This window comes from Carcharhinus amblyrhynchos, chromosome 23 (genome assembly GCF_965287045.1).
Source record: "Carcharhinus amblyrhynchos chromosome 23, sCarAmb.v2.hapA, whole genome shotgun sequence".
Lineage (NCBI taxonomy): Eukaryota > Metazoa > Chordata > Chondrichthyes > Carcharhiniformes > Carcharhinidae > Carcharhinus > Carcharhinus amblyrhynchos.
Genome location: NC_137346.1, coordinates 26,615,547 through 26,642,638, shown reverse-complemented (window position 1 = coordinate 26,642,638; position 27,092 = coordinate 26,615,547). Strand labels below are relative to the sequence as shown.

The 27,092-nt window shown below is 41.6% G+C and overlaps 1 protein-coding gene across 2 annotated transcripts in view; it reads right to left on the bottom strand.

Moving 5' to 3' along the window:
• Nucleotides 1–1,802: 1,802 nt before the first annotated feature.
• Nucleotides 1,803–27,092, bottom strand: part of LOC145357375 (double C2-like domain-containing protein beta) — a 300,330-nt gene continuing 275,040 nt past the window's right edge. For both annotated transcript variants that reach the window (XM_080210683.1, XM_080210684.1), the window contains 3 exons: nucleotides 19,779–19,860; nucleotides 15,258–15,354; nucleotides 1,803–13,763 (listed from right to left, as the gene is read on the bottom strand). In XM_080210683.1, coding sequence (XP_080066809.1) covers nucleotides 13,627–13,763; nucleotides 15,258–15,354; nucleotides 19,779–19,860 — 316 coding nt within the window. In that variant the 3' untranslated portion in view covers nucleotides 1,803–13,626. The remainder of the gene's footprint in view (nucleotides 13,764–15,257; nucleotides 15,355–19,778; nucleotides 19,861–27,092) is intronic.

Here is a 27,092-nt window from a genome sequence, read left to right as displayed (position 1 = left end):
GCAAGAAATGATGATGGCACTGCATATGATAGAGTCCTTGCTGGTCTCGGTGAAGCACGTAAGGATGTAGACAGAAAGCAACCGAGTACTATCAGAGGTTAAAAAAAATGGCATTGCACCAGAAGTTGTGTGGCTTCTTATACGGGTCTTGATGCAGAGTTAGAGAGGATGGGGATGGTTAGGCAATGCCTCAGTGTCAAACCCAACAGGCCCTTCTGCCACCAGCTAATCTTCATCCTTGGGCATAACCAAGGAGACCCTGGGCAGGAATATACCTTTTGCTGGACCTTTACTGGGCCATATGTTTCTGATTTTTGTGGACTAGCACTCAAAGTAGCTGGGCATTCACCTGCTAAAGACTACTGCTGTGATCACTGATAAATTGAAACAAATCTTTGCCATTCATGGGATCCCAGTATTCTTAATGTCAGGCAATGGTACAGCTTTCGTAGTAGGGGAGTTTCAGAAACTTGTAGAATCAAATGGCATTCGCCATGTTAGATCCATACCTTACCAACCAACATCAAACGGGCTAGTGGAACATTCCATGCAAACTTTCAAGGCCGCAATGAATAAACAAATAAATAGGCCTCTGCCTTTAAAGGTCACCAGATTCCTGTTGTCTTACAACACCATGCCAGATATGACCAGAGGGCTCATCCCAGTTGAGCTGCTAATAGGACATTGTCCAAAGGTATGATTGGATATGATATTTCCAAATTTGGCAGGGTGGCTGGAGGCTCAGCAAGCCTCTCAGGAAGAGAATCATCCACTCAGTGCAGAACAGAGTCTTCTCAGATGAGGATTTAGACATTGTCTGAAACTTTGCAACAGGACTGGCATGGGTGGGCAGCTGGGAAGACTGTGGAAAGGTCAGGGCCGGTCTTCTGTATTGTACAGATGCAAGGATGTTGTATCCGAAAGCAGGTGGATCAGCTGAGGAAGAGCCTGATACAAGGGATCAGCAGTGCACGCAGGTCTGCCTGGATTGGGAATAAGGATCCTGGTTGTAGATGTGAACTAGAACATGCAGTTGTTGCAGTAACACTGCAGCTACCACAGGTGAGCTGGACCCTGGGTTGATGTGTGCGCCATTTGCCTTGGCCAAACCTAACTGTTCATTTCCAGATTAATCTAGATTGGAGTTGAGATGTTCTACACGGGTTTGGAAGTCACCGGATCGATTACACTTACGACAAGTTGTGGGTTTCCCCTAATGGTTTGTTTTTGTTTGTTTGTGTTAATAATTTTGGGGGGGGGGGGGTGGTAGTGTCTGACCCCTTTTAAGGGGGTCATTCCCTGAGGGCCACGTGGTTAGAGGGCAGACCATATGGGGTGTTGTGGTGGGAAGCTGAACCAATGGAGTGTGAGGGTGTGTATCCCAGGTCAGGAAGGATAGACAGTTGGAGCCAGGGAATAGGGTACAGTTGCATAGTTATTCTCCGGCCCTGTTTGTATATAATGTTAATTGTTGCTTTAGCAATAAAGCCTTTTTGTTCTGAAGCCTCACTGAACCACCCTCAATTTATTACGTATTCTGACAAAGCTGACCAGTTAATAAAGTCGAAATAGATTACACATACGTAATTCTCAAATCCGAGCAAAGTTGAAAATTTAAAAACACAAAAGGCCAGACTTCCCGGCCTTGGAAGTATTCCTTCCACAGACACATCCAGATTTGCCAAGTAGTAACGATTTCACTTGATGCCAACTGTTGATTTATATGATGCTTTTCATCATTATAGACAACACCAAAATCACAAAATAAATCACAAGATCATAATTCATGTTCAAATGTCACAGTTTAATTTTTATAGGTAGGCTGAGATACAAAAGTCAGTTATTGTGAGAAGCAATTAAAAGATACTTTCAAAGTTGATGCTGCATTCTCCACATTGTAATAAAACATGAGTAGTATCAAACATCCAATGTAAAGGTCATTCACAATATTTATCTGCATGCATTACATACAGTTACATGAAAAACCTGGTAAACTAGAGAGAAAAATGGAAAAAAAACCATTTTTTTTTAATCCGCTGATCAATTTCTAGTCAGAGATTTTACCATGAGTGGAACACAGGACCATATTTTGATCATATACGTTTTGCTGTGTACGGACATTTAACATCAGCACTTAAAAGATACGCTCAAATCCTGGTACTTTTATCTTAAATTCTCAAGGAAAACTGGGTCTCAAGTTTTTTTTCTAAGAACCTGAAGTTTTGGAAAACCCTTCAGGCTTTTTAAAAAAACAGTTTGATGTGGTTTCCATCCACAGTCAGTTAGAATGCAGCAAAGAACAACAAGCTATTGACCTGCACTCTTCCAGAGAAAGGATAAGAAGGAGATTAGAAAAAGGTCTACGAATCCATTAATGGCATTCTAGTCTATTCTTTAGCTGATACAACCTCACCCACCACTTGCCCCAATTGCTAACATGACTAATTCCTGGGACAGGCCAATAAACACCAGTTAATAGAATAGTCAACAGGAGAGATGTCTTAGAATCCCTACAGTGCAAAGGGACGCCATTCAGCCCATTGAGTCTGCAGCCAACAACAATCCCACCCTTAACCTCATGTGCTTACCCTGCTAATTCCTCCAACAATAAGGGTGATATCAACCTAACCTTTGCATCTTTGGAATGTGGGAGGAAACTGGAGCATCCGGAAGAAAGTCACGCAGACAAGAAAATGTGCAAACGCCACAAAGTTAGTGACCAAAGACTGGAAATGAACCTGGGTCCCTAGTGTCGTGAGGCCGCAGTGCTAACAATAGTGCCACGGTGCCATGGACAAATCCTTACGACTCTTGAATACGAGTCTGATCAAGGTAACAGTTGTACTGTATCCCACATGAATGTCATTAATTCCACCCTTTCTGAGATCTTTCTGCCCTTCAGAAGTAACAATACTGACTCCGCTGGCCGAGCCCTGAAGAACATATCTAACGGACTGGACTAGTGATCGGTGTTGAGGGAAATCAATGAGGGGAAAAAAGTCTATCCGATGCCACTTTCACCAATTTATCTGGCACTGATGCCTCCATGACAGTAGTTATGATACATGCATAGGCCTTGGAGAGACAAAGAACCATCTTTACACTGAAGATTCATCCGTTGTGTTGTGTGGCACAACCAGCTAGACTTAGGACAAATTTAGCAACTCAAAACAGGGCATTCATTGGGTTCTGTGAGCCATAGGCAACAGAACTGTACTCAACCTGTAACCTCATGGTCTCATATATCCCTGACTCCAGAGTTATGATCAAGCCAAGGGATGAACCCTGGTTCAATAACAATTTCATTGAGTGTAAGAGAGCATGCCCGACAGCGCCAATCTAGTGAAGCTACAACACAAGGCTATTCGCTTTCTAATCTGTGGAGGCAATCCCAGAACCAATGAATCAAATCAAGGCTTGGCAGTCCTATCACATCCAGTTGTGAATAGCGGTGGCCAATTAAACAACTAACTGGATGAGCAAGCTCAACAATCATCCCCATTTTCAAAGGCACATCAGTGCAAAAGACGAGGCTGAAGCATTTGCAGCAATCTTCAGCTAGAAGTGCAGAGTGGACGATCCATCTCAGTCTCTACCTGAGATTTCTAGCATTTTCAGTTATCTCATCTTCTGTTCGTTCATGACTTGGTTAAGTCTAGACTTGACTATTCTAACACACTCCTGATTCCTTCCCACATTCCACCCCCACTAAAAACGTAGCCATCCAAAAATCAGTTGTTTGCATCTTACCTGTTACCGAGTTCAGATCACCAATCAGCCTTGTGCTTGCTGGCCTACATTGCCTCCCAGTCAAGCAACGTACTGTTATTGAAATTCTCATCATTGTTTTTAAATCTCTCCATGGCCTTGCTCCCCGCTACTACTACTTATTCCTGTAATCTTCACCAGCCTCACAACATTCCCAAGATATTTACACTGATTTAAATTTTGGCCTCTTGAACTTCCCCAATTTTAACCACCCCAACATTGATGGTCATGACATCAGTTGTCTCAACCTTAAGCTCTGGAATTCCTTCCCTTCACCTGCCTGACTGGCCTTTTTTTCTTTAAAGCACTCCTTAAAATCTACCTCTTTGACCAAGCTTTTGGTCATCTGACCTAATATTGCCTTACGTGGCTCGAGGTGTCAAAAGTTGTTTCATAATGCTCCTGTGAAGTCTCTTGGTATGTTTCTTTACCTTAAAGTTGCTTTATAAATACAAATTTGCTGATGACACCAAGATTGGTGGAACAGCAAATTGCGCGGAGGGTGTGGAGAGTCTGCAGAAGGACCTAGATAGGCTGGGCGAATGGACCAGGAACTGGCAAATGGAATTTAGTGTTGGCAAGTGCGAGGTGGTCCACTTTGGTAGGAATAATGGTAGATAGGACTATTACTTACGTGACGAAAAACTGCAGCAGGCGACGGTGCAGAGGGACCTCGGGGTCCTTGTGCACGAGTCGCAAAAACCCAGCCTGCAGGTGCAGCAGGTGGTCAGGAAGGCGAATGGAATGCTGGCCTTCATAGCAAGGGGGATTGAATATAAAAGTAGGGAGGTCTTGCTGCAGTTGTATAGGGCTTTGGTGAGGCCGCAGCTGGAGTACTGTGTGCAGTTTTGGTCGCCGCACTTACGCAAGGATATTTTGGCCTTGGAGGGAGTGCAGAGGAGGTTTACTAGGCTGATACTGGAGTTGAGGGGGTTGAGCTATGAGGAGAGGCTGAATAAACTAGGCTTGTACTCGTTAGAGTTTAGAAGAATGAGGGGAGATCTCATTGAGACATATAAGATGATGAATGGGACAGATAGGATAGAGGTGGAGAGACTCTTCCCGCTCAGAAAGGACAGTAGGACTAGGGGGCACAGCCTCAAGATAAAAGGGGGGCAGTTTAGAACGGAGTTGAGGAGGAACTTCTTCACTCAAAGGGTGGTGAATCTCTGGAATTCTCTGCCCGTTGAAGTGGTGGAAGCTGCCTCGCTAAGTATTTTTAAGACGCGGGTTGATGGGTTTTTGATAAGAGAGGGGATTAAGGGTTATGGGGAGAGGGCGGGAATGTGGAACTGAGCCACGACAGATTAGCCATGATCTTATTGAATGGCGGGGCAGGCTCAAAGGCCTACTCCTGCTCCTATTATGTTCTTATGTTCTTTGTTCTTAAATCGTCAATTCAAAGTAAAAAGGCTTTAGAGAAAGATTCAACAGTTAAAGTTAAAAATTAACCAAGACATTTTAAAAGCAAAACTTAGCTGAAAAGATCATAAAAGCCCTTTGCTGCATTCTTCGATCAATTTATGATTTTTTTAAAAAAGATATGAAAATATTTTCCAAACAATTTTGAAAGTATCTACTTTGGATCAACTTTTGGATGTTGCTGCGAAAAAAGCTAATCTGTACTGATAATAATGATGACCTGCTGTCCATTGTATTCTTGACTACATTCTACCAGGATTTGTGTTGATAACATTGGGAAACATAGCACAGTAAACTCCGTTCAAAGTGTTGGTATCTGTGATTCTAAGCCAAAAAAAAAGTTGTGTTGTTCATTAGTTAAGCATTTCAAATAAAATTTATGTTCACTAAGACTTTATAGCTTTTTAAGAAAATCTTTAAAATCAATGTGTCACAGGGCAAGAGAGGGTGAATGCAAGCCTTTATTTTACATGGTCATCTGTTCCACACAAGGTTAACCTGAATAGCTGTATTGAGGACAGTCAAGGAACTGTGTGTCACAAATAGTAGAGAGTGTTAAAATGAACCTTTGGCATAACATATATCTCTTCCTCTTAAGGAAGGTTGGCTGATTATCAACAAAGTAGATTATGTGTATTGTCGAACAATAACCTGTAGTGCAAGGCTCATTTACAGAAAATATAGACCAACTGCCAAACATTTTAAGGGTATAAGGAAGTTAACACTTCATGCAGGATGTAATGTTGCGAGCATTACTCTAAACATGTTATTGGCCTTAATAACCCACAAAATATTTTCAAACTGGAATGTCTCTTGCTTGTTGCGGTGCAAGTTAGTACAATAATAGCAGCCAAACAAGCTTCATGCATAATAATTGAAATCCATACAAAATTCAGATTCTTAAAAAGCATAAAGATTCATCTTCAATCCAAGTTCTGCACATTCAATATGGTTTTGTTATTAATTGCGCAAGTAGGTAGTGTATAAAAGTCCAAATATTTAAATTTTTTTTTGACACTTAAGGTTTTGTGACATGAGTTTTAAATGAGACCTCAAAAATTCAATATTCTGTAATGTTTCATTTTGGATACATTTAATTAGCTTCAAATACTGAGCAGTATGCGTCATAGCACTTTAAATAGCCATACATTTTTAATTACAAGGAGTGCAACAATTATTAATGCTGCACAAATATAATGTGCTCAGAGATCTCCTGAAATTAAATACAATGCAAGTGTTTACCATTCTTTCTGACCAATAATTGGATATGGCCCTGGTATTCCAAAGGTAGAGTCGGACAAGTTGCTGCATTTTCGTGTTCAATTACCATCACAAAAGAACCAGGACTTAAGACGCTGCAGGTGAGATCTAGTGTGTGTTATATGCAGGAATGAAAGAGGCACAGATATGGACCATTAATTGGTCAATTCCATGAATTACTTTTCTCAGTTTGAATGTATCATCAACATAGGGTAAAGGGTAAAGCATTTTTGGTATTTGCAGTTCGCAAGGAAGAAAGCAATTCTTAAACTGAATCGATTTTTTTTGTATTAAAGCCAAGTCATGGGTTTATGAGAATGTGTGTACTTTATTAATAGCCTGAAATTGTAGTGACGATTGGGTTTATCTAAAACTTAAACTTGAAATGTTTCAATTGTGATATTGAAAGATTTCCAGAATATTCTTTCTCCTGTTCCCTCCCCCACCTTCTTTCACTAAAATGGAAATCAGTGTATAAACTGGAGATCCAGCAGATAACAGCTGCAGCATTGGATATGGCTTCCTGATATCAATTGTTTCGCATCTTCTAATAATGTCCTAAATCTTCAGTCAGAGCTTTTTGTTTGGGGCTGAACCAATTGTTGATCAGTTGTTAATAATTCAGGACAAGTATGTCCCTGTAAACATGAAGGATAAAGATGGCAAGATTCGGGAACGGTGGATGACAAGAGAGATTGAAAGCTCAGTGAAAAAGAAAGAGGCATACATAAATTTCAGGAAATTGAAAACAGATAAGGCTCTTGAGGAATACAAAGATAACAGGAAAGAGCTTAAACAGGAGAGCAAAAAGGGACCATGAAATGTCCCAGGCAGGCAATACTAAGGAGAATCCCAAGGCTTTTTATGCATATATAAAGGAGAAAGAGGGTAGCTAAGGAAAGGAAGGGGGGAAGGGGTCCACTCGAGGACAGTGGAGGGAATGTGTGTGTGGAGCCATGTGAGGTCCTTAATGAGTACTTGGCATCAGTATTCAAAGGAGAAAGATTTGGTGGATGGTGAATGTAAAAAGGAGGATGTTGTTATTCTAGGACATGTTGAGATAAAAAGGGAGGAGATATTGAAAAACATTATGGTGGACCAGTTCCCAGGGCCAGATAGGATCTATCCCAGAATACTCAGAGTGGCGAGAAAAGAAATTGCTGAGGCTTTGGCCAAAATCCTTGTATCCTCTTTAGCCATGGGCGAGGGACCAGCGATTGGGAAGTAGCTAACATTGTCTCATCTGCCTTTCTTAAACAGAGGAACAATGCAGGAAATTACACGTCTGTCAGCCTTACTTCAGTGGTGGGGAAATTACTGGAGAAGATTCTTAGGGACAGGACGTACTCATGTCTGAAAGAGAATAGGCATAATAGCAACAGACAGCATGGTTTTGTGAAGGGGAGGTTATGTCTCAAACTTGATTGAGTTATTTGAGGAAGTGACAAGAAAAATTGACCAGGGCAGGGCTGTGGATGTTGTGTACATGGACTTTAGTAAAGCCTTCGATAAGGTTCCACATAGCAGGCTGATACAGAAGGAGAAGTCAATGGGATCCAAGGTGAGCTGGAAAGGTGGAAACAAAACTGGCTTGGGTATAGAAAGCAGAGAGTAGCAGTGGAAGGGACTTTTCTAACTGGAGATCTATGACAAGCGATGTTCCACAAGGATCAGTACTGGGACCTCTGTTTGTAATATATACATAGAAATGATTTAGAGGAAAATGTAGGTGGTCTGATTAGTAACTTTGGCAGATGATACAAAAATTGGGGAAATAGTAGATAATGAAGAGGACTGTCAGAGGATACACCTGGATATAAATCGGCTGGAGGCCTGGGCCAAAAGATGGCAGATGGAACTTAACCCGGACAAATATGAGGTGATGCGATTTGGAAGGTTACTGTAGAAGGAAAGTATATAGTAAATGGTAGAGCCCTTAGAAATATTAACATACGGAGGCGTGCAGATCCACAATTCCCTGAAGGTGGCAACTCAAGTGGGTAAAGTGGTCAAGAAGGCATCTGGCATGCCGGCCTTCTTTTGTCAGAGTGTTGAGTATTAGAATTGGAAAACCATGTTATCGTTGTATAAGACTTTGGTTAGGCTGTGTTTGGAATATTGTGTACAATTCTGGTCACCATACCACCAGAAGGATGTTAATGCATTGGAAAGGGTGCAGAAGAGATTTACCAGGATGTTGCCTGGTTTGGAGCAAATGGACTATAAATAGAGGTTGAACTAACTTGGATTGTTTTCACTGGAGTGTTGGAGAATGAGGGGGGACCTGATAGAAGTTTACAAGATTGTGACAGATAGAGTGGATAGTCAGAGTCTTTTTCCCAGGGTCAAAGGGTCAATTGCTCAGGGGCAAATGTTGAAAACAAAAGGGGGAAAATTTGAGAGAGATGTATAGGGCAAGTTTTTCACAAAGGTGGTGAGTGCCTGGAATACACTGCCTGAGGTGGTGGTGGAAGCAGGTTCTATAACAACATTCAAGAGGCATCTGGATAGATACATGAATAAGCAGGGAATAGAGGGATATGGACCACGCAGAGGTAAAACAATATTAAATGAGAGAGACATCTGTGTTGACACAGACTTGATGGGCCAAAGGGCCTGTTCCTTTGCTGTATTAAGAGTCAATATATCACTCCGATGCGTTTTCTTTTTTTCCTGAGATATTGTCAGAATTGCTAATGTTGTTTTCTGTGCTTTCCAACAAGACCAAAGTACATATCTTTTAACCCATTAGGAAGGAAGTGGGGCTGATTTTCATCTACTGGTGTCCCTCAGTTCTGAATTGTTAAAAACTGGTGCAAATCGTGTATTAATCACTCACTGTCACAATTAGCAAAATGCTAATGGCAATGAATTTTCTTGATTTGCATAATTATACATTGTTCTAGGTGCAACGTTTGATGGGAAAGGGAATTGCCAAGGATGGGAATGTGAAATTGCAAAGGAACGATGATGTTTAATGGTAACATACAGTTCTAAACTCTTTGGTGAACCATAAAAGGCATCGACATGCATTAGAAGCATTTTCCAAGGCTGATGAACCAAAGGAATGAGAATTTGCAAGCCAATGTGAAGTGATGTGCAACCAAAGGTGGTGTATGAAGCTGTAGCCAAATATCAAGCAGACAAACACTTAGCCTTTGTTTGGTGGCTGATGTTGTGGGGATGATGTTCCATGAGGTGGTTGCTAGGAAATTTGCCACTCCATGGAATCATCCCAATAGATCACCATTGAAATTTGCCTGCAACAAAGATGACCTTTCATCATAAGCTGGGAGGAGTTCGGGATGTAATAGGTTTTGAACAAGGAGTGGAAGGGACAAGAACACAGGAAGAACAATGATAGGTGGACAGGAGAGATTGAATGACAGAACAGTTATTCTTACAGAGCCAAAGGGAATGGTGATGGGTGAAGAAAGAAACAGAGAAACAAAATGTGTGTTGAGAGGAGGTGTGCTGCTAAATCCTTTTCAGCATTCTGAAGAACTGATTCACCCCCCTCAATCATCCCAACACCTCATTGCCTTCCCATGGCACCTTTCCTTGCACATGCAGGAGATGTAGTGCCTGACTTTTTGCCTCCTCTCTCTTCACTGTCCAAGACTCCAAAAATTCCTTCCAGGTGAAATAGCAATTTACATGTACTTCTTTCCATTTAGCCCACTATATTTCTTGTTCACAATGTGGTCTCCTCTATTTCGGGCAGACCAAATGCAGACTGGGTGACTGCTTTGCAGGACACTTTCATTTAGTCTGAGCTTCCAGAGATCGGCCCTTTTTCACATTGTTCTCACACTGACATCTCTGAGAAACAACACCTTGTCTTTTGTTTAGGCACTTTATGGTCTTTGGGAGTCCGCAGTCAACAATTTTAGAACGTAAACTCTGTCCCCCAATTTGTTTCCTTTGTATGTTTTGCTTTTACTTTTTTTTGCTTTCAGAGAGCAACAGAACCTATTAGCACATCTTTTGTTTTTCTCGTCCAACTCCATTTGGCTCTGTAAGGCTAACTCTTCTGTTGTCCAATCTCTCAAGTATTCCAGACTTTCCCTTATTCGTGTCCCACCTACCCCCTGCTCCTAATCTATTTTAACACAAATTTTTCCCCGTTCCAATGAAAGGTATTGAAGTATTAACTCTCTAAACTCCTGAGCATTTCCAGCTCTTTTGATCTCAGGTTTCCAGCATCTGCCGTGTTCTGCTTTTCAATTAATTGATGTCAGCTGTTGTTCACCCTCTTTAATTAAATGGTACTAAATGCAAGCTGCAGGGTGAGGAGGCCCAATTAAGGAAACAACATTGTGGGGGATTCAGGTATTCATGTGCTTTTCTTTAGAAATAGGAGCTTCTGTAGGCATATATTGAATATTGTTAGAAACACACAGCAGTTCGATCAGCATCCAAAAGGGGTAAAGGCAGGTTCACCATTTTTATTACTACTGTCACAAGTTGGCTTACATTAACTTGCAATGAAGTTGCTATGAAAATCCCCTAGTTGTCACGTTCCAGCACCTGTTCAGGTACACTGAGGGAGAATTTAGAATGGCCAATGCACCTAACCAGCATGTCTTTCGGACTGTGGGAGGAAACCAGAACACCCAGAGGAAACCCACGCAGACACAGGGAGAACGTGCAGACTCCACACAACAGTGACCAAGCAGGGAATCGAACCCAAGTCTTGGGTGCAACTGCTTTACCGTAAGGTTTTACTTCAATGATACAAATTCATACTTTTCCTTTCTGCAGTTAGTAAAGATTAGTTTTTTTAAATTCCCAAATAATTAAGTCAGCACATCCAAATTTGATACAATCAATGTAATTATGGACCTAATGCTGGGCAGGGATAGATGTGTTAGTGCCTTGCCAATGCCAAATGTTTGGAATTATTCAGTTCACTAGTTAACAATGTGGATCTGGGGTTGGAATTGCTTGTAGGTGATCTTTATTTTTAATTATTTGGTGCTTGGAAAGCGGAGCACAGCAAAGAGCCAAAATGTCAGAAAATCCATTGGATAAAACCAAATGCTGAGTTTTCTGGAAATGTCCAAAACTGCGACTGTATTTTGTAATAGATGAAATATTTCTTGGTTTATGTAATTTTTGGCCTGAGTTTTGAGAGGTTGTGTGTCATCTGTTCATAGAATCTCTACAGTGCAGAAGAAGTCTATTCGGCCCATTGAGCCTGCACTGACTCTCTAACAGAGCATCTTACCCAGGTCCACCATGGTCCTGTCCCTGCAAAAGATCACCTACAATGTAGGAAGAAAATCAAAGAGGCTGCTGGGCTTCACAGGAAAAGGCAACTCCAATCCCAGTTCCAGCATATTAATTATTGAGCTAAAATAATTCCAAATATGGCTAATTCCCCAAACACTAAGGGACAATTCAATATGACCAATCCACTTAACCTGCACATCTGTGGAACGTGGGAGCAAACCCACGCAACACAGAGAATGTGCAACTCCATAGAGACAATCACCTAAGACTGGAATTGAATCCATTGTGGCAATGGAGGATTTTCGCAATAACTTCACTAGTGTTAATGTAAACCTACTTGTGACATTAATAAATAAACTTAATCTCAGTAATGATGACCATGAAACAATCAATTGTTGTAAAAACCCAACTGGTTCATTACTGCTCCTTTAAGGAAGGAAATCTGCCACCCTTACCTGACCTCCATGTGATTCCAGATGCACCTCAATGTTATTCACTCTTAACTACCCTCTAAAATGGTAAAGACACTCAGTTGAAGAGCAATTAAGGATGGCCTTGCCACCAATGCCCATATACAATAAAGGAGTTATTTTGTCAAGGTTTGAGAGTACTGACTGGTGGAAATATTCATTTGTCTTTGCACCAGGCCTGGTCTAGGTACTTGTGGCCTAGGAACAGCATAGATCGACATCACTCCAAGGAAGCACTGAATCAAGCATGCAGCCTCAAACCCAGAGTAACATCTTCCAACTCTGCAAACATTGATCTAGATCAAGGGAAGAATATTTTCTCAGCCATGAGTTGCAGAGGAGGAACAGGATTGATAAAATCATTAAGATTTAGTTAGCTATAATCATAGAATTGTACACCACAGAAGAAAGTTGAGGACGTGAAAATTATTTAAACTTATTTCTTGGTTTATGCATCGGCCTTACGCTGGCTCTGGAAAAGAGCTATCCATATTGTCCCACTCCCTCATTCCTTTTCCAGAGTCCTGCTATGAATTATTATATTTCAGATGGTGAGCTATTAACTATGGCAAGACATTTTCCCCATATTCAAAAAAGGACTTGAAGTGTTACAAATGGCAATGGAAAGCAGTCTTGTATTGTGAATTTCCACTGGAAGTAACATGCACTGAAGTGACCTATTAAACAATGAAAATTTGAGTTACGGAACAGTGGAGAATTATTCAATCCCTGCACTGGATTTAAACCTAGTCCTTTAAAAACTTAGGCCCTCTGTTAAAATTCTAGTGACGAAAATATAACAGTTAAAATGTGATCCATGCTACAATGATTTTGTGTGCGCCATTTTTGGCTTCCTTTCAATCTCGTCAATTTTTGTTTTGGGATATTGACAAACCCTGAACAGGTTAGCTTTCAATAAAGTAATTAAAGCCTACGGAATTTCGACCACCATCGTGCTCCAGTACTGTATCAAAAGTACTTTATTTCTCCAAAATAATACTAAATGCAGGAGAGAACCCTTTTCTTTGTGCTACGTCTTTTAGAATTGGTTCATTTCTGCAATAGAGAGGATAGCTATATTTAAATACTTCAGGCGTTTTCACTTTAGTAGTAATAAAAATCAAACCTCCCCAAAACAGTAAGTAATTTGCTTGGCCTGGGTGACTAAAAGTATCAATTGTTAAAAATGGACAATTCCCGGTGTTCCACCAGTTATAAAAAGTCATCCAAAGGTACAACTCTGATATTTATCACAAATGCATGTAAACATGTACATAAGCCAATATGTAAGCCACAAGATTACCAGGCAAAGTTAGGTATCCGTGAAGAGGCCTAGAGAGTGTGTTGGTTCTGAAACAAAAAGTGCAAAAGGCCCAACTTTTCTGCGACGGTTGTTTCTGTCGGCTCTCGGAGAGAACCTCACTTGTCATGTGCTGAGTTGCAGAGCAGGATTCTCAATGGACATCTGGCATCAATCACTGAGAATAGATCCTGGGAGTTCATTGGTCAGTGTGTGCCAGCGCTCAATTTTCTTGTCCTTGCTCTTCAGACAGTCAAACCAGTGCTTTAAACGTTCCCCTTTTGCATTAATTCCAAGCGTCACCCCACCTAAACAGAGCAATTGTCAGGGCTTTACTTATTTTCTGCAGACTAGAAAGTTAACCATTTAATTCCCCTCTGCAAGTTCCCCTCATCATCCTGACTTAGAAATATATCACCGTTCCTTCACGGTCACCGAGCCAAATTCCTGGAATTCCCTTTCTCAAGCATTGTGAGTCAACCCTTGGACTGCAGCGATTCAAGAAGGCAGATCACCATCACCTTCTCAAGGGCAACAAGGGATGAGCAATAAATGCTGGCCAGCCAGTGATGCTCATGTCTCATGACTGGATAAAAAAAATACTGTTTTCTTTTCGCAAAGGGAAAAATAGTCTAATTGATCAGAAGTGGTCAAAAATGGGAGAATATACAGGAGTCCAAATCCATATGATCATAATCTTCCAACAAAGTGAAATAATTCCATTTCTCATTTAAGAAATGGATATAAAGTGCCACTGCAGTCCACAACAGTATATTCATTAAAAGACGTTTTTTAGGTTATGTATGTAATTAATATTTTACATCAATATTTCAGAACGTTAAGAATGTAATTCCATCAGTATTGTCCAGTACCTCTACAGAACTGTTTACTGTTTACTAATTGCATTCAAGTGGTGGGCAATATCTGAGAATTCACTTATGTTCCTATAAATAGGAACAAGTTGGAAATGTGGCCGTCGAGTTAGAATGGGCATGTTTACAAAGATTGGCTCCAGTTATATCCTTCACCACATGGATTCTCTGGAGTAGAATGAGTCACCTGCACATTACAAGGAAATTACTAATAACTATAAATAGCAAGTAATTTTAACTTAGGAGACTAATTGAAGAAATCTAGGATGTTACCCAGCTGAACAGCTACAAACTACATATGGACAATGCAGGAATTACAAGGGTCTAAATCAATGGACTAATAGCACTGGACTCACACATACAGCATTCAACTGCTTATGCAAATTCCTGTGCTCGCAAAGGACAGCATGGTGGCCACAGTGGTTAGCACCACTGCTTCACGGAGCTGGTTACAATTCCAGCCTTGGGTGACTGAGTTATTTATCAGTGACACAAGTACATTTACGTTAACACTGCAATGAAGTTACTCACCCTGTGGAATCAGAGTGGGCAAGGGGTGGACAATGGAAATATCCATTGACCTTAGGTGGGATTTTACAATTTTGGGCCGAGTGAGGCTTGTAAAATCCTGCCTACAGTAAAAATCCCCTCGTCGCCACACTCTGGCGCCTGTTTAGGTACACCAAGGGAGAACTTAGCATGGCCAATCTGCCTAACCAGCACAGTCTTTTGGACTGCGGGAAGAAACCCACGCAGACACAGGGAGGACATGCAGACTCCACACAAACACTGACCCAAGCTAGGAACTGAACCCGAGTAGATGAGTTGAATGGAAAGTTGCCTCACTGAAATTATATTGGACATGTGCCTTCAACCCAACTTGTAATTTTTTCATAAAGATTGTTAAAATACTAAGTCAAATTCACTTACCAATGAAGTCATTTGATTTTCCAATATCATAATCCCAAACAGTTACTTCCAGAGTTTTTTTTGCCAAGTCAGCTTGCTTGATTTCATAGCAAAATTCCTGGATTTAAGAAAAAGTATGAGATTCTAATCTTATGCTCATTATCCTGATTGAAATTCTTGGTTACTTCCTCATTGTGACCACCTGGTTGATAACTAGGCTAAGCAGCTTATTCCTTCTGCATACAACCTGACAATTTTCATTCATATGGACTGAAAGAGCCCACCTTACCAAACATTGGCCAATTTAAAAGTCGAGCCCTTAGTAATTTGTCAACTTGATCATAAAGCAAATGAATATTTAATAACCCTTTATCTTAAGCTTCTTTAAAATACAGAACAGATGTTCTGCGTATTTTCTCATTGATTTGTTGCAAGATAGAAGCATTCAAATTATCTGCTATCACTCCTGTGACATAATATTGGATCATTTTATCTGCAGTTTGCTACCTATAATTAATATACATTAAAGTGAAAGCAATTATAAAAACTTAAACAATTAAAAAGCAAATATTATGCTATGGGAACCATAAGACATAAGAGCACAATTAGGCCACTCGGCCCATTGAGTCTGCTCTGTCATTCAATCACAGCTGATTTTATTTTCCTCATCCTCATTCTCCTACCTTTTCCCCATAACTCCTGAGCCCTTCATAAATAAAGAACCTACTTATCTCTGCCTTAAAGATACTCAATGGCCTAGCCTCCACAGCCTTCAGCGGCAAAGAGTTCCACTGATTCACCACTCCCTGGCTGAAGAAATTTCTCCTCATCTGTTTTAAGGGATTGTCCCTTGTGAAAACATCCTCTCCACATCCACTCTACCCAGGCCTCAGTATCCTGCAAGTTTCAATAAGATCCTTCCTCATCCTTCTGAACTTCGAGTACAGACCCAGAGTCCTCAACCATTCCTCATATGACAAGTTCCTCATTCCAGGGATCACTCTTGCGAACCTTCTCCGGACTCTCTCGAAGGCCAGCACATCCTTCCTAAGAAATCGGGCCCAAAACTGTTCACAATACTCCAAATAGGGTCTGACCGGAGCCTTTACAGCCTCAGAAGTACAGCTCTGCTTTTGTATTCGTGCCCTCTCGACATTGCATTTGCTTTCCCAACTGCCGACTGCACCTGCACGTTAATCTTAAGAGAATCTTGAACAATGACTCCCAAGGCCCTTTGTGTTTCTGATTTCCTAAGCATTTCCCCATTTAGAAAATAGTCTATGCCTCCATTCCTCTTTCCAAAGTGCATAACCTCATACTTTTCCACATTGTATTCCACCTGCCATTCTTTCTTCAGCGGTGCAACCCTGATAGATATACTGATACAATGCACTTACACTTTTCTACATAACTCAATGAAATTACAGCAAATTGATGCATACTTACTAACTTTTATGATCTTGGAGTATAAATGAGTTCTTTGAAGAAGGAAGGATCAAAAGGCACTTTTTCAAATTAGCCTCACTAATGTTCTGAAACTTCACCTGCTAATGCTCCAATGTGGTAATTGAAATCAAACTTCCACCTTGTTTGAAAAGATAGTATCACCCTCTATTGTCTCCTTCTAATAGTCCACCTCTATTTTCTGAGGGTGGTGATCACAGTGCTATTTAAAATCATATCTGTAACTATCAAATGGCGAACAGGATCATAGGGTTCTAATGGTAAAATATAGTTTGGGATTTTCCAGCGCATCTCACGGCCATTGGCAGGGGCGGGTGGCTGGAGAATTCTGGCCACAATGTTCTGGGACACAAATCATTAAGTCGTGGAATCACAGATTCCCTACAATGCAGGAGGAGACTGTTCGGCCCATTAAGCCTCTTCTGACAACAATCCCACCTAGGCTCCTATCCCCATAACCTCACACATTTACTCTGCTAATCCCCCCTGACACTAAGGGGCAATTTAGCATGGCCAATCCACTGAACCCACACGTTTTTGCCCTGCGGGAGGGAACTGAAGCACCCGGAGGAAAGCCACACAGACAAGGGGAGAATGTCCATACAGACAGTCACCTGAGGCCAGAAGTGAACCCGGGTCCCTGGCACTATGAGGCAGCAGTGCTAATTACTGTGCCACATTGCTGCCCCATTTGGAAAACAAATACAAGGAGAGTATACGAAAACCCTTACTCACTTACTTTGAAAACTTTTGAGTTTTTTTTAAGGTCCTCCTCCCTACGGGTTCAGCTGAGGTCTCCTTTACCCCAGGTGTGCTTTCTCACATTTGGAAAGTGACAAGCTAACCTTTCCTGTCTCTCTCGCGTCAGATGGTGAAGCTCCTGACTGCTTCAAGCAAGAGATTCTGCGAGCTTCTCCAGACCTGGCTGGAAGATAGAGTGAGGTCCAGAAACAGACTGGAAAACCAGAAGAACTAATCTCCACTGCACTGCTCAAAGACGGCCCAAGATGACAATTGGTCCCTTTGTTGTGCTGATTATAGGGAGACTTGCTCTGCACTGATCACTGCTGCTATAACCAAGGACTATGCAAGGTTCATGATAAAAAAAATGCACAAAAGGACAGATGGAAATATTTACATAATTGCACTCTGCAATCTTGTTTGTTACTTCTCAAATTGTGTTTCATCCAGTTTTGGTTCATTGTGTCCATTCCCCTCCTTGATTGTTGCAAATTGTACATAGGTGTTATTCCACAAAGGCCTGTAGGACCCAATCCCCTTTCCCAAGAGGCCATACATCAACTATTTAAATCCTGGCTGGTATCCCAGCTAACATAACTCTTTCATTCTAAAAGGGAGACTGAAAGCAGGAAATTACTGACTAATTAGCTTATTATCAGTCACAGGGAAAAATACTAAGGGTTATTATTAGAGATGTCGTAACAGGACACTGAGATACATTAGTGGTAATCAGGCAGAGTCAACTTCGTTCAGTGAGAGGAGAAATCATGTTGAACTAAACATGTCGGTGCAGTGTCTGGCTCCAGAGCACTCCAACTTTGCTGAGCAAAGACGGCTCGATCTCTTAGTGCATGGGAGACTTCCATCCATCAGCAGCATGTTCCCTACCACCTTTCCAACACTGACCTTCAGCAGTAGGGTCCCAATGGTCCCTTGACGTGCCCACCCATTATGATCCCTGACATGATCCACCCTTGCATGACACACCTCCTCTCCCACCACTTTCCCTGAGGCATAGCTTCCCCCGCCCACCCACCACTTTCCCCGAGGCATAGCTTCCCCCCCCACCCACTGACCCACCTGCCTGCCCCCACCCCCCCCCCGTCATAGCCCCCACTCAGGCCTCATCCACTTGTCTGGTGGGCACTGCTGAGCCATGCCTCCCGACTACCTGGGGGCTTGTATGGTCTAAGAGACCCCCAGCATGACCATCACACCAGGTCTCCATAATGATCCTCGTTGTTATTGCACTGTGTCTGAATTATGTGTGCTGGGATTAGAATGGGCTGTGCATATTGAAATGCTGCTTTAAATATGCTAATTGCCCTTTCTGGGCACAATCCAATTAGGGGAAGGGGTTGGGAGACTCTCAGAATGTTTGGTGCTGGGTGGCCCACACGCTATTTTCCGGGATTAGTGTGATCTGCTAATGGCACGGCGAGGTAGGGGAATCACCCCCACAGAGTAGGCATAAGTGATGACCTCCTATGACCAGTAGCCTGGGTTCACAACTTCCTGCCCACCCAGGACCCTATTATTGACCCCCATCAACTCCACCCTCCAAGACACACTCACCCTTCTCTGGATGCAACGCCACCATCCCACCTTCTCTCTGCTGCCCAGAACCCACCACTTTAACCCCAATAGCCTGCTTTCCCTGTCCAGCCTTCGAGATGCTAATGACACATACATCCAAATTATGGCACGCAAAGTCAAAAGAAATGACCTCAAAGTTGTTGATGAGGTGAAGCTCACCAGATGCACACCAGTCATGTACATTAAATGATCTTATTGAATGGCGGAGCAGGCTTGAGGGCCAGAATGGCCTAATTCTGCATCTATTTCGTATGTATATTGGAGAACAAACCGTTCTGATTATTTGCTGGGAGGCACTTAATTTGGAGGGAGAACGCGATTCTGACAAATCGGCCTTTTCATGAACATTCATGAGATGCAATTGTGATTCCCTGCATTGATCTGCCTTTAAACCACCATCAAACTAGGGAGAACAAAATTCTAAACTGATTCCTCAATGACGGGAAACAGAGTTTTACAATCACTCTGAATTGTGACTCCGCCCACCATGGTTCCTGCTGCTAACTGATGTTGAAAATTCCACCAGATATTTTTGTCCGTAAAATGTATTGCCTCACTCAGCCTTTCACTATCATTCTGGACAGTTTATGGGGAAGCATTGCACTTCTCATTCCAGTGTGACTGTGCTCCAACGCATTGTGTCACTACCTTGCTGCTCTTGGAGTATCTTTTTGGGGACTGCTTCCTTAAAAGTTAAACATACTATTATCGCCATTTATTCTTATAACAATGCACTAATACCTCATTAAATTCTGGGTTAAGCGTTTTCTTTTTCACAGCTGTCTTATGCTTTGATTTCTTGTCCACATCTGGCTTCAAGTATCTGGAAAAAAAAATGTAAAAAATAAGCAGTGGCCAAGTATTGTTAAGTCCCATCATACTTGTCAAAGCTAACCAGGAAAATTCTACTTATGTCTTGGCCAACATTCATCCCCAGCTCTTACAAATAGATTAACTGGTCTCTCTTTCTTTCCTAATTCTCAATCTTTTCCCATTGGACAAGAGAAACTCATTGATGGCCACAGGACAAGCGAAGTCTGCGACGGGGTGGGGGAGTTGATCAGTGGATGTGATGGGCCTCGATGGGTCAAATGACCTCCTTCTGGCCTGGGTGCTGCTGATCCCATGAAGGTTGACTGTCTCAGTGGTAGTGGGAGGTTGGGGCCTGGAGGTGGCTAGCACTGATTGCCTTTGAGCTATGAGGACATTTAAGAGCCAACCACACTGCTGTGGATCTGCAGTCACACATTAGTCAATTTCCTTCTCTAAAGACTTTTATTTGAATTCAAAGTTCACCATCCTCTGATGCTGGGATTTGAACTAGGGTCCCCAGAGCATGACCTTGGGTCACTGAACGATTAGTTTAGTGACAACACCACTGTGTCACCACCCCCCTGGGAACAATGTTTAACAATGGAGTATTGCTATGAGGATGGAGCCTCGCGGGGAAGGTCAGCAGCGAAGTGTCTGCTCAAGGTGGGTAAGTGATACAGCCTAGATCCAGGAGGTACGTGTAAAGGCCCTTGATGAAGCTTCTGGTTCTTTCAATGCTTGGGAAACCTGTTCGACCAGAGTTGAAGCTGAAATACGGGGCTCACAACTTCATTTTCATAGTGAAAGTTCCAACTAGTTTCCGAGTAGTGGCTTCATCACTTACCCGCCTTTGAGCCTCAGTTAAAATCACAGGTGGGTGGATGGAGTTGGTGAACAGACTTTTCAGACTTTAGCCTCTACTCTACTCAAACCCACCTTCAGGTTAAGATTTTCCCCAAAATCTTTAAATGTAGCATCTGGAAAGTAAGATCTAGTCTCACCAAACTGGTTGAATATTTGAGTGACAACTGAACACTGTGATTTGCATTAGTTTTCAGACCATCATTCTTTACCACCTTTCTTCATGATCTGGATGAAGGCATCAGATGAACTTTCATGAACTTGCAGACAGTTTATGAAAGTTCATGATAAAAAATTTGCAGACTGTGGGAAAAAGGTAGGGGAGTGGGACTTGTTAGGTTCTGGTTACATTAGCTGACAAGGGCATGCTGGGCCAAATTATTTCCTTCAGTGTTGTGAGCAGTCTGTTTGTGTTTATTTTGTGTCACAAATAGGCTTACATTAACGCTGCAATGAAGTTACAGCGAAAATCCCCGAGTCCCCACACTCCAGTGCCTATTTGGCTTCACAGAGGGAGAATTCAGCACGGCCAATGCACCTAACCAGTGCGTCTTTTGGGGAGGAAACCCATGCAGACAGTGACCCAAGCCAGGAATTGAACCCGGGTCCCTGGTGCTGTGAGGCAGCAGTGCTAACCAAATCACCAAAAAGATTTGCAAGGAGCTTAGACAGGATGGAGAATGGGCAGATGTTTAAACATAGATAGAGAAATAGTTAGGTAAAGATAATTCTAAGCATGTGTTCACTAATGCAGAGTGTGCAAGGAGCTGATGAGAGGAAGGTTCTGGCATTTATAATGGAAAGGAGAATGGAGAATGATGTAAACCTGAGGTTCCCATTTACTCTCAGCTGTTTGCACTTCCGTAAAAACCAATTCCACTCCTATTATTCTTTTCCTGTAGGTCAAGTTGTATTTCTAATAACCTGTCCAATTTTGATGCCCTCATATACAGCCACTGGAAAAAACCGACAGCACAATCATTGGATTCTTATCTAGTTTACTATGCTAGGTTTTGAGAAATCTTTGAAGACAATGCTTTTCTAGAGCCACAGGGCCATTTGATCAAGGCTTTCCAAATAATGAAAGGATTAGACTTGGTCCACTTGGAGAGGCTATATTGTCAAATCAGATTGTATGGAAGAGGGCTGGGAACAATAGGACAGAGCTGGGACAGATATTAAAATGGTCACTGATCTGTTGATTCTGGACCATTTTGCCAGCATGCAACACTAAGTCCAAATTTGCTGTAAGCATTCATACAGTCTTTAATATCTATATATAGAAGATAAGTGGCTTCTTCAAGGATGTGTCACAGTTACCATAATACCCCCAAACACGCCTGATTGCCTTTAGGAGTGGAAGACAAATTTCCTCAGGTTTTTTCCTAGACCTGCTTCAGTTTTCCTTTCTGCTCTCCCAGGAGTGTGAGAGGCTGTCTGGTTAGCTTGGCGTGCTGGTGCGGGTGTGCAGAAGTTACACCATGTCAAAAATGAAAGGGTACATTCAATGGGCCAGCTGCACTTTGCATGTCTCTCTTTTTCTAAGTCCTTCAATAGGCTCCTCACCATTCCTGATTTTCACTGTGTTTTCCTTTACCTGGCTTAATTCTCTTTCCTCTTCCTTTCCAGATCTCTCACTCTTTTTCCTTCCAGCTTCTTCCTTTCTTCGTTTCTTTTCCTGTTAGTAGGAGTGACTAGGAGCCGAGGGCACAGCCTCAGAGTAAAGGGAATGAGATGAGGGAGAATTTCTTCAGCCAGAGAGTGGTGAATCTATGGAATTCATTGCCACAGAAGGCTGTGGAGACCAGGTCATTGAGTGTATTTAAGACAGTGATAGACAGGTTCTTGTTTGGTAAGAGGATCAAAGATTACGAGGATAAGGCGGAGCAGATTTGATGGGGCGAATGGCCTAATTCTGCTCCGATATCTTATGGATCCTTCCATTTCCTTCATCTCTCAATCGCACCCCGTAGTCAGCTGTGGGTTAGATACCCAGCAGGACTGATAGCAGGCCAGGAAACCTTGGAATCATTTATTGAGAAGTCAGGGATTGCTACTAGCAGAAGGTCAAATCAAGCAATGTGGAAAGAAGCTGGCCAGGATCACCACAGCAGCAGTGGGTAAAGATTTAAAGAAAACAAAGAGCCATGGATTAGGCTGGAAGGAAGAACTTGCCCTGGCTTGTACAAAATACAATCAATCAATCAGAAAGAACAGGCAGTTTTGACCAGCAATATTCGGGTTGATCTGATTTCTTATTAAAGGATGCTCACCCAGCATATTACAAATCCACATTTTAAAGTTGCAATCACACTTTTTTTTTAAAAAAGCAACCACAGATGTGTTCTTATTTATGTCAATATGGGTCTGACATTCCCATTCCTACAACAAACCCCAAGGGAAAGACAACCAAACTTTTCATGAAAGTCAATGCTATTCGAATGAGTTTAAAAGAACATGCAACTTTTCAAAACGTGCTTTGTAAGAATGCCGTTTCATTAACGGCAACAACAAAAATCTGCAGGCAATCACGCTCACAGTGTGAGCAAAATTCAATAATCAAGCATTGAAGCGCGCGATTGTTGGAGGAATTGTTTGAACGCCAACTGGGGCTGAATCAATTTAACCAACACAGTAATGGATTAAAGCGAGCACCTTTTTTGACAGCGAGTAGGAAAGGACAACCAATATGTAAAGAAAACGGGAGGTCGGGGGAAAGAAAAGACTCTTGACATAAAAATACATAAAGATACAAAACAAATAATATCAAAAAGGAGCAGCAAAGGAGCTGAATTTTTAAATGGACTGTCGTAGCGGCACTGGAGGCAGGGGTTGTGAGGCCTGAAAATGTTCGGATGCTGCGACACATCCCACTTATGAGGGGTTATGGAGGAGCTGGATTTATGGTGAGAATGGTTACCTGCCAAACCATGGTGGGTAATCAATTCATTCCTTTATGAATCCAGGGGCGCTCTGTTAACGCCACCCGGATTTTCAAACTGCTACTGTGTCAGGAGGCCATCCATGAAACTGTGGCAGCCTCCCAGCGGCAGGGTTTGTAGACATTGGCTGTAAACTATTTGGAAGCCACCATGACAGGGCTCATTAACGTGGAGCTTTCCCTGATCTCCGAACACCCTAACCCTTCTGGCCATCTTAATGACCTGATTTGTGGCCTGTAACTGGGAATGGAGTCACCCTCGTGCCACCCTACATACCTCAGCAGCTCCCACGTCTGACAGCAAGGCTGCCACGCCTCGATTGCCGGAGGCCTCCTCTTGCTGCTCCACACCCAGGGACTTGCCCATCCCGGGGCTTCTGCAGGTTGCGAGTTAATTGGTTCTCTCCTTTAAAATCACCCTTTAGGTCCTGTTGTTGGCGCGAGTAAGTTCCAGATTCGCATTTCATCCCAATGGCAGGATTGGGAGCCCCCGAAATGAAAATTCAGCCCATAGAAATCGTAATGCAACAAACCATATTGGTTGAGAATAAAGTTGGCAGGGATGTAACAACTATTATACAAATTACACTTTACATGCCTTGATGGGAGGGAAAACAAGTTTTGGGTGAAATCAATCTGTTTTAATCTCCATTACTCTTAATTTTAAAAGACAAAACTTTTAGATTGTCTGCTAATGGTGATCATGCTGAATCCGACGTTTTCTGTTTACTGCATCAGAACAAATAAATGTGGTTACACTGGAGGTAAGGCAGGCACAGCATACAATTGGTGATACGTCCTCTAAAATTAAAGCATTCATTTCACGATGAATATGTAATTAAACAAGCAAAGACGGAACTTGGCAGAGTGCGTAACTCAATATTATTACAATTACGCGGATCTTCCTTGAAGCTTTGCTCTGCCTACTTGACGTTCTGAAATTACAAAGCTGAAAAGAATTACTATTTTTATTAAGAGTTTCTATCTTACTGAGGAGGCTTCATGCCAATCCATATCCAACAACCTGCTCTGAAAATTCTGCTCATATTTTGACAGCTGTGATAAACTCCTTCACAGCAGCCAAGACAATTCACAACATTCGAAAAATAATCCACAACATTCTAAATAGAATAAACTTCAATTTTCTTAAAAAAAATGTCAATTTGCCCAGTTTTCCAATGTTAACAGATCCTCTACAACATTGGTGTTGGAATCTGTCCTCAGTCATGGAGAAGACAGGTTTAGTAATGTATGGAATCTTCTGAAATAATGCTCTGTTTTTGTCTGTCCAGGAAACTATAGTTGGTCAGTTTAACAGGTGTATCTGTTGGTGGGTTTATTTGGTGAGTAGTGCCTGGTGCAGACAGAAGGACATGGGGTGCGTGGAGGATTCAAACACATGACACAGGATGGCGGCAGCAATGGCAGGGTTGGTGTAGAGAAAAAGCATAGCGGAAGTTAAGAGGACCCTGGCTGGAGTGATTGTTTACATGTGGAATTGGATTAATGGGAGGGATGAGGATGGCATGGGAGGAATGACATTGGGATAGTTGGAACTTGGAAGGAATGGATGCAAATAGAATGAAACAAATGACACAGGAGGGGTGGATGAGGTGATGGAATTAGTTAAGTGTGGCAAAATGGCAGGAACAATTGTTTGATAGAAATTATGCGAAAGATATTCTTTATGCTAAAAATGACAATTGGCAAGATTGGAATAAAAGTGTAAAATGATTTTTTTTAAAAATCAGCATTAATTTTATAGATGAAAAAAACAACAGCTATCTATATCCTCCCGAGTCTCTACAGTGTGTCAGGAAGCAGAGATAGTTTTAAGTAACCCATATTTGTATTTTTGGATATTAGAAATAAGATACAGATTTAAGTGAGCTTAATTTAATGTGTCTGAGTAAGAAAGAGTTTAAATTCTCTTTAGATTCATGTTAAACAAAGGTGTTTGCATGTATAGGAGTTCTGGCTTCATTTTAAATGTGTTCCTTGTGCTTAGAGAGTTTATGATGTGAAAACATGAGCTTGGAGAAAGATTAAACTGTTGTTTAGCAACTAGGGAGCACTTTAAGTTAGGGAACCTTTTTGAGTTCTGTTTTAATTGGATGCACAGTAGCGAAGGAACAGCTCTCTCAGCTCAGCCAGAAGAAAATGAATATGAAAGCAAATGCCAGAAACTAAGGATCCACTGGCCTGGAAACACGCAATGAAGAAAACAGTTCTAGGAAGATTGAAGTAAAAAGGAAAACGGGAACTGGAATTTGAGCTGGGTACTGTTTAGTGAAGCTAAAGGCAGATCTGGCAAGGGCAAACTGGCTAAAGTTGGCTAGAGAAAAGCCAGATATCTGAAGCAATTATAAAGTTGGTGTCCTTATCTTTAGTCTGTGGAGCAATAATATTCTACTTTTGAGTACCTGAGAGATTGGGTGAAAGCTTGAATGCAAATGGCTATTTAAGACAAAGGAATACTGAAAAGAGAGTTGGAAATCCTGGAAACAGATCCTTGCTGAAAACAGCTGAGGGAAAGCATTGTTTGAAAGGTATTTTTAAGACATTTCTTTTTAGGTAAGCATTTGTAAACACTCGTGATAATCATCTGGGGGGTTTTGTGGAGAAATTCACAGAAGTTCAATTGGGTGACATTTACCATTTGGTTCAGAGTGGGATCTAGCCAACCACAGATAGCCTGTTGATTTACAGGAACCGTGTATTCATTAAAAACATAAGATATACTTTGCGATCTGTGTATTCTTAAAATCTGTGTACCTTTGCAAAGACAAGTAGGAGTGAAGGAGTATTGTATTATAGTCAAATTGTTCATGTTTAGTAAATTGTTTTTGTTGTTAAAAATTAATTTGCAATCCTGTAACTCTTTTATCCATGTTCTCTGTAAGTGGAATACCTAATGGGGAGGTAAGATTTTTTTAAACCAGCAGACATTAAGGCACTGACAGAACTAACAGCATTCAGTTAAATGACTTTTAAAATAAGATTATGAGTTAAGAAGATATTCACACATAAGATGTAGTAACTGAGTCAAACAAGTGATCACGATTGAAAGTCAAAAATGCTGACGTTTTGAATGTATTATTATTGATTTTAAGGAATATTTTTCACTTTAGTCAAAAAACATTGCACCGCAAGGCATCATTAGGGCAAAGCCATATTTCAAGAGAATAGTTGGAGCTTGGAAATGTGCAAGATTAATCAGTACAGTTTTGGATGGAAGGAACATATAGAACACAATCATATTTCACGAATAGGGTTCATTCACTATCCGGACAAGATGGACTGGTGCCCAAACGTGGTGTCATGAGTTAGTCTGATTAGACAGTGACTTTTAAGGGTACCCATGAGAACATTTATTTGAACTCTGGGCTGAGCGTCTTAGGTTACTAGGTAACCAGGGAATGGGGTCAGCTAAGACAGGA